This window comes from Staurois parvus, unplaced genomic scaffold (genome assembly GCF_062004578.1).
Source record: "Staurois parvus isolate SC_StPar_1 unplaced genomic scaffold, SC_StPar_1.0 ptg000576l, whole genome shotgun sequence".
Classification (NCBI taxonomy): Eukaryota; Metazoa; Chordata; class Amphibia; order Anura; family Ranidae; genus Staurois; species Staurois parvus.
In genome coordinates this window covers 2272754-2280493 of record NW_028318372.1, presented here as the reverse complement: position 1 = coordinate 2280493, position 7740 = coordinate 2272754, and the positions used below count along the sequence as shown (strand labels likewise).

The following is a 7740-nucleotide window of genomic DNA, read 5'->3' as shown; positions in this document are numbered from 1 at the left end:
CTCGCGTCACGTGACAGCCTGACCTCCTGTCAGCTGTCACGTGACCGGCAGTATGGCGTCCCTGTGTGTCAGGGGGACCGGCCGCCGCCTGTGGTGACCGAGAAATCGGGCTGTGAGACCGGGAGAGCGGGGGAAAGCGGCAAGGACATGCAGAAGATAAAGTCTCTGATGACCCGCCAGGTGAGGAGGAGTCGCCATTGTCGTTCTAGAGGGGAGGGGGAGGCCTGGAGAGGACCTGTCAGGGAGAGGAGGCCTAAAGAGTACCTGTTAGAGGAGGAGCCCTGGAGAGGACCTATCAGGCGGAGGAGCCCTGGAGAGGACCTGTCAGGGGGAGGAGGAGCCCTGAGGAGAACCTGTCAGGTGGGGGAGGAGGAGCCCTGAGGAGAACCTGTCAGGTGGGGGAGGAGGAGCCCTGAGGGGGACCTGTCAGGGGGAGGAGCCCTGGAGAGGACCTGTCAGGGGGAGGAGGAGCCCTGAGGAGAACCTGTCAGGTGGGGGAGGAGGGGCCCTGAGGAGGACCTGTCAGGAGGGGGAGCAGCCCATAGGAGGACCTGTCAGGAGGGGGAGGAGGAGGACCTGTCAGGAGGGGGAGGAGGAGGACCTGTCAGGGGGAGGAGAAACCCTGAGGAGGACCTGTCAGGTAGGAGAGGAGGAGGAGCCCTGAGGAGGACCTGTCAGGGGGAGGAAGAGGAGCCCTGAGGAGGACCTGTCTGGGGGATGAGGAGGACCTGTCGGGGAGGAGGAGCCCTGAGGAGGACCTATCAGGGGGAGTAGGTGCAGCCCTGAGGAGGACCTGTCAGGAGGGGGAGGAGGAAGAGCCTTGAGGAGGAGGCGGCGGCTTGAGGAGGACCTGTCAGGAGGAGGAGGCGGCTTGAGGAGGAACTGTCAGGAGGAGGAGGCGGCCTGAGGAGGACCTGTGAGGAGGAGGCGGCGGCCTGAGGAGGACCTGTCAGGAGTAGGAGGTGGCGGCGGCGGCCTGAGGAGGACCTGTCAGGGGGAGGAGGAGGCCCTGTCAGGAGGACCTGTCAGGAGGAGGAGGTGGCTTGAGGAGGAACTGTCAGGAGGAGGAGGTGGCTTGAGGAGGAACTGTCAGGAGGAGGAGGCGGCCTGAGGAGGACCTGTCAGGAGGAGGCGGCCTGAGGAGGACCTGTCAGGAGGAGGAGGCGGCCTGAGGAGAACCTGTCAGGAGGAGAAGGCGGCCTGAGGAGGACCTTTCAGGAGGCTGCGGCCTGAGGAGGACCTGTCAGGAGGAGGAGGCGGCGGCCTGAGGAGGAACTGTCAGGAGGAGGCGGCGGCGGCCTGAGGAGGAACTGTCAGGAGGAGGAGGAGGAGGCCTGGGGAGGACCTGTCAGGAGGAGGAGGAGGAGGCCTGGGGAGGACCTGTCAGGAGGACCTGTCAGGTAGAGGAGGCAGCGGCCTGAGGAGGACCTGTCAGGTAGAGGAGGCAGGGGCCTGAGGAGGACCTGTGAGGAGGAGGAGGAGGCGGCGGCCTGAGGAGGATCTGTCAGGGGGAGGAGGAGGCCCTGTCAGGAGGACCTGTCAGGAGGAGGAGGTGGCGGCGGCCTGAGGAGGACCTGTTGGGGAGGAGGAGGAGGCCTGAAGAGGACCTGTTGGGGGGAGGAGGCCTGGAGAGGACCCGTCGAGGGGGAGGACCTGTCCGGCCTCCTCCCCTGACAGGTCCCCTCCAGGCCTTCCCCCCCCCCCCCCCACCCTTCCACCGACGGGTCCTCTCCAGGCCCCCCTCCCCCCCAACCAAATTGTATTAAAATTCCAATAGGTGTAAATTAATTGGTTTACATGAAAGTTATAGTGTTTACAAATGGCGGTATACTGGATTTTTTTCTGTTATTTTATATTTTTACTAGTAATGGCAGTGATCAGTAACTTATAACGGGACTGGGGCAGGCATTCTGACACTGGGGGGAAACTGACATTAACTAACCCAGTGACACCAATACAGTGATCCGTGCAATAAAAAAAAAAAAAAAGCACCGACACTGTACTAATGGCACTGGGAAGGAAGGGGTTAAAAAGAGGGGCGATCAAAGAGTTAACAGTGTGCTGTTTTACTATGTGCTGTGTCCATGCGCTTCACTGTAAGCACACTGCTTTGCATGGCTGTGCTGTGCACGAGCTGACAGGCAGGAGAGCTGTTTGCTTTACAAACAGTTCTCCTTCCCGTCGGAGATGCTCGTGCGCGCCCCCTACCTGGAAATGCAAAATCACGTATATACGTGATTTTGCGCACCCGTGCCGCCCTGTAGCAGTATTTCCAGTATTTTCTATCGGGTGGTCGGGAAGCTGTTAAAGTGGTTGGAATATGAAATGAACAAAGCATATCTCTTTTATAGTGTGCACTTGTCTCAATTAGGAGCACTAAGTGTCATTGCTATCTGCTGCTTTTCTCCTTTATCAGAATGAATCACTTCTGTCAAGTTTTCCTGACACCAAGAGAGAAAAATGGTGATGGTGGGGGTTCTCCAGCAGAGTGACAGCCTCAGCTCTGTTCCTGTGTGCTGTGTGGACGGGGGGGGGGGGGGGGGTCTCTTCCCTGAGTTCCGCAGACAAGCTTTATGTATTCTGGACTTAGAATCTTTTTATTTTTTTCTTCTCTTTGTATCACCTGAAGCCACTCACTTCACTGGGGATATGTGAGGGTTTACAGTAGTGGTGTACCGAAACTTCAAGATGTATTGGGGAAAATAAACGGAACTGAAATTTTTTTTTTTTTCATATATCATTGTATTACATTCAACTTTTTAAATTAACATCATGAATTTACATGAATATGAATTTATTTTAGGCCAATGTCTTGGCACTACTCTGTTGCGCTTCCCTTGCGGTGTTAAGAAGCATTTTTGGTGCATATTTGGTCAATTAAAAAAAATAAAAATAAAAGCAGACTTCCCCATTGAGGACCCAGATATGCGTTTTTTAGTGCTTTTTGCACATGGTTCCGGGATGTTTGATTTGTATCGCCCGATGCCTGTGACATGTAGTTGTGGGTGATGGACAGGTCATTTTTTTTTTTTTTTCTTTTTTCAACCTTTAGCCCTGCTGCGGGCAAGTAGCTGGGCTCACCTGTCAGGTGAAAGCATTTGGATGGCTGCGCCGCCGCCTTATTACTTCCACACAGCCCACTGCAGTGCCAGACTCCTCCCCCTCACGTGTGACGCTCCCCCGGCTCGCTATGTCACCACTTACCCATCTGTGGGCCTAGGACTGGTTCAGTGTGCACCAGCGACTAGAGGGGAGGGAGGAGAGCAGACACGTCCACTCCCCTTCTTGTCCTGACCCAGAAGTGATGTTATGACGGGTCCCATTCACAGATTTCTGGGCCGTTGAGGCCCGGGAAAGAATGTAATGCAGTGTGATTTTATTTAATTTATTTCAGGTACTTATATAGTGCCATCAATTTATACAGTGCTTATATATTGTACATTTACATCAGTCTCTAACCCTCAAGGGGCGTACAGTGTAAGGTCCCTAACTCACATTCATACATATACATATTAGGGTCAATTTAAACCGGAGCCTACTAACCTGCCAGCATGTCTTTGGAGTGTGGGAGGAAACCGGAGTACCCGGAGGAAACCCACACAGGCACAGGGAGAACATGGAAACTCCAGGCAGGTGGTGCCATGGTTGGGATGTGAACCAATGACCCTAGTACTGCCAGGGAGAAGTGCTAACCATTTAGCCACTGTGCAGCTATACACAGCATTACATTCAGGGGAGACATGTGGGGTCTTTTAGACCCTGGATGTCTCAATAAAGAGAACCTTATGTGAGCTCTTTTCTCAACAGCACTCTCACCCAATCCTAAAATCTACACCTCATAAAATCAATAATTAAATACATAAATCAATACGTAAATGAAATTGAACATAAATACAGTCCCAAAAATGTCTCTGAAATCTCAAAAGTGTTCAAATCACTTTCTTTTCCACCTCCAAATCACATCGTGTAAAGCTGTATAAGATATTCAACGTGTTGTATTCCAATGTTGATGAACCTCAAAAAAATATATAAACTAGAAATAGTGCGTTACCTTTTACAAATAAACATTTGTGCAAGAAAAACGTGTCATGCACACTGCATACCATGTGTCAGCAAAAGTGCAGCAAAAAAAAATATTATATACTCAATAAATATATCACATGTGAGCAAAAGTGAACACTCCAAAACACAATAACCGTGTTCTCTGCTTAATGTGGTAGTGAACTCATACACTGCGAAAAATATCCAATAGTGAATATCAAAAATGTGCAACTTAAGTGAAATCACCCCAACTTGGTGCAGTAATGAATAAGTACCCTAGGAAGGTAATGTCACACTTTTTCACATAGTAGATGCTGGCAACTCCAAGCTTCTTTACACTCCTGTTAGCATGTTCCCATATCCCTCATAAGGCAAATCAGATGTTTAGAGACTTTAAAGTATACAAATATAGCACTTTATTAGTAAACTTACATCTAAAAACTCCAACAAACGGCTTCCAGCTTCTGAGGTATACAATCAGGTCCTATCCTGGCAGAAACAGCATGTTCCCTAAACAAAGATGGCCGCGATCGTACTTCCGGTAAAACGTAATTGCGTCATACGTCACGTGTTCGACGCATTTCGTCACTTCCTGGACTTTTTCATAAAGGGATCAAGACGTCAAGACAGCAGTTCCTTTTATCTTATTTGTCTTAGAGCAGTAAGTTGTATTTATGTTTTATTAGATAAGTTTAATTAAGAGGTAGTTAGATATATACTGGGAAACATAGTATTCTATATATAAGGTGACTAATATTACTGATTATGAGGTTTTAATTAGGTTTATTGTGATATAATTATTATTATTTATAATTATAATAAGGCTGCACTAATTTTAAGTAGTGAGGTCATGATATGACTCTATACATAGAAGCAGGTGATGGCTGGCATTGTTGGTATGCATATGGAGGGGTTTGCATACTGTATTGCCTGCCAGCGATTAGGTTTGGGCTGTTTTCCATGAATTAAGATGGCGCTTGCGACTTCCCGCCCGCCTGTACGGGATAGGATAAAAGGAACTGCTGTCTTGATGCCTTTATAAAAAAAGTCCAGGAAGTGACGAAACGCGTCGGTACACGTGACGTATGACGCAATTACGTTTTACCGGAAGTACGATCGTGGCCATCTTTGTTTAGGGAACATGCTGTATATGCCAGGATAGGACCTGATTGTATACCTCAGAAGCTGGAAGCCGTTTGTTGGAGTTTTTAGATGTAAGTTTACTAATAAAGTGCTATATTTGTATACTTTAAAGCCTCTAAACATCTGATTTGCCTTATGAGGGATATGGGAACATGCTAACAGGAGTGTAAAGAAGCTTGGAGTTGCCAGCATCTACTATGTGAAAAAGTGTGACATTACCTTCCTAGGGTAATTATTCATTGCTGCACCAAGTTGGGGTGATTTCACTTAAGTTGCACATTTTTGATATTCACTATTGGATATTTTTCGCAGTGTATGAGTTCACTACCACATTAAGCAGAGAACACGGTTATTGTGTTTTGAAGTGTTCACTTTTGCTCACGTGTGATATATTCAGGGTGGATAAAAATCGATTATTTTTTTTAAAAAAATCAAAAAATCCGATTTTTTTTTTTTCCCTTTTATTTAAATCGGATTTTTTTTATTTAAATCGGATTTTTTGAATAAAATGCTTTTTGAGGAAAATATATTACCATCCAAAGGTTATTCCATCATGAAATAAAGATTAGTTTTTTAATTATGTAGAATAAGGCTGTATATGTTTAATTTTTTTGGTAAATAAATTCCATGAATCCATTCACAATGTCATGCTCTTCCAGAGGTTTTTGTAAGATTATTGGGCAGTTTCTCTGCCTACAAGATATTATCACAGATGCTCGGTTTACTTTGCAGTTCTCAAAACTGAATTTGACTCAGCGGAGATCACATGCCTCTTCTTCACAGCAAAAATGTTATAACATGAACAGAGTTAAGAAAAAGACCTTCATCCTAACTTCTACAAACCTATGAATACAGAATCAACCCCTTCAGTGCTAAGTTTCAAGAAGTTCAGTGAATAGAATAGAAACAATATTTTTCTGATTGTTTGGAGTGGAATAGATCTGCACAAGAAGAAAGTGAAACTAAGTGTGAGGAGGAAGGGGCTGACAGTCTAAGTTTCTTAAAATATAGATATTTTGTTTAGCCAAATTAGTTACCAAACATGGATGTTTAAGCAAATCACATATGCTGGAATGTTATTGTTTCAGATGAATAAATCTATTTAAATTGTTATTAAGGTAATGATTATTTTTCTCCTTCCTAAGTACAACAGAAAAGTTGTCCAAATATGAATGATTAACCTATTAAACTGGGGATAAAAAAACTAATATGAAAAGTTGTTATTCTAAAAATCTTCATCTACTTGTATATTAAAGTTATACCAGCAAGAATTAGCCTTTATGTAGAAAACTAGGATTTAAATCAAGCCTTACTGACTAGTGATTTAAATCGTGATTTAAATCAGTTTGATTTAAATCAAATCCACCCTGGATATATTTATTGTGTATATAATATATATATATATATATATATATATATATATTTTTTTTTTGCTGCACTTTTGTTGACACATGATATGCAGTGTGCATGACACATTTTTCTTGCACAAATGTTTATTTGTAAAAGGTAACGCACAATTTCTAGTTTATATTTTTTTTTGAGGTTCATCAACATTGGAATACAACACGTTGAATATCTTATACAGCTTTACACGATGTGATTTGGAGGTGGAAAAGAAAGTGATTTGAACATTTTTGAGATTTCAGAGACCTTTTTGGGACTGTATTTATGTTCAATTTCATTTACTTATTGATTTATGTGTTTAATTATTGATTTTATGAGGTGTAGATTTTAGGATTGGGTGAGAGTGCTGTTGAGAAAAGAGCTCACATATTGTATCACTTTCAAGGGTGAAAGTGTTTTCTTTTCTTTTGGGTTAGGATTTTTATAGTTTGAGTTGGGTGTGTTCACACTTATTGGTATTTGAATAAAGAGAACCTGTCACCAAAAATCATCACATAGGGAACTTTTGTGTCTCCTATGTGATGGGAAAAACATTTTTTTTAATTGTAAAATATTAAATTTACACACAAGCACATAACATCACCTCAAACAAAACAAAATTCGAGCCCCCCACTTATACGCACGTACAAGCGTAAAAGCATGCGTTAGGGTGCCTACGCATGAAAACGTTGATTGCGATACACATGTTACATATCGCCGCGCACATCAGAATGAAAGCAATAATTCTAGCACAAGAACTCCGTAACACAGTACTGATGACCTATAAGGGCTTTAAAATTGTCGACTATTGAAAATATAGGGTACTGAAGTTTGTTGTCATTTCATGAGTGCGCGCACATTTAAGGTTTGACATGTTGGATATCTATTTACTTGGTGCAACCTCATCTTTTATATTCTGTCAAAAATAGGGTCATTTATTGCTTTTTTTTTTTGGCCTAAAATTGTGTATTTGTTACAGAAATTTTGCATTTCCTAGGCCTTTGCGGTAATATCGTGTGACATGAAAAATTGGAACTACCACAATTTTTTTCTCTAGGATGTCTGCTTTCAGCAAATATATGATTTGGGGTTTTGTGTAATCTTCCAAGCCTAAAATGATTTTTTGAAACGTGTGCAAAAACCACAAAAATGGCTCTGGCAGCGAAATTGATA

The 7740-nt window shown here is 44.0% G+C and overlaps 1 protein-coding gene across 1 annotated transcript in view; it reads left to right on the top strand.

Moving 5' to 3' along the window:
- Positions 1-7740, top strand: part of VPS50 (VPS50 subunit of EARP/GARPII complex) — a 308344-nt gene continuing 300604 nt past the window's right edge. Inside the window, exon 1 of the mRNA XM_089692114.1 lies at positions 1-180. Coding sequence (XP_089548240.1) covers positions 148-180 — 33 coding nt within the window. The 5' untranslated portion in view covers positions 1-147. The remainder of the gene's footprint in view (positions 181-7740) is intronic.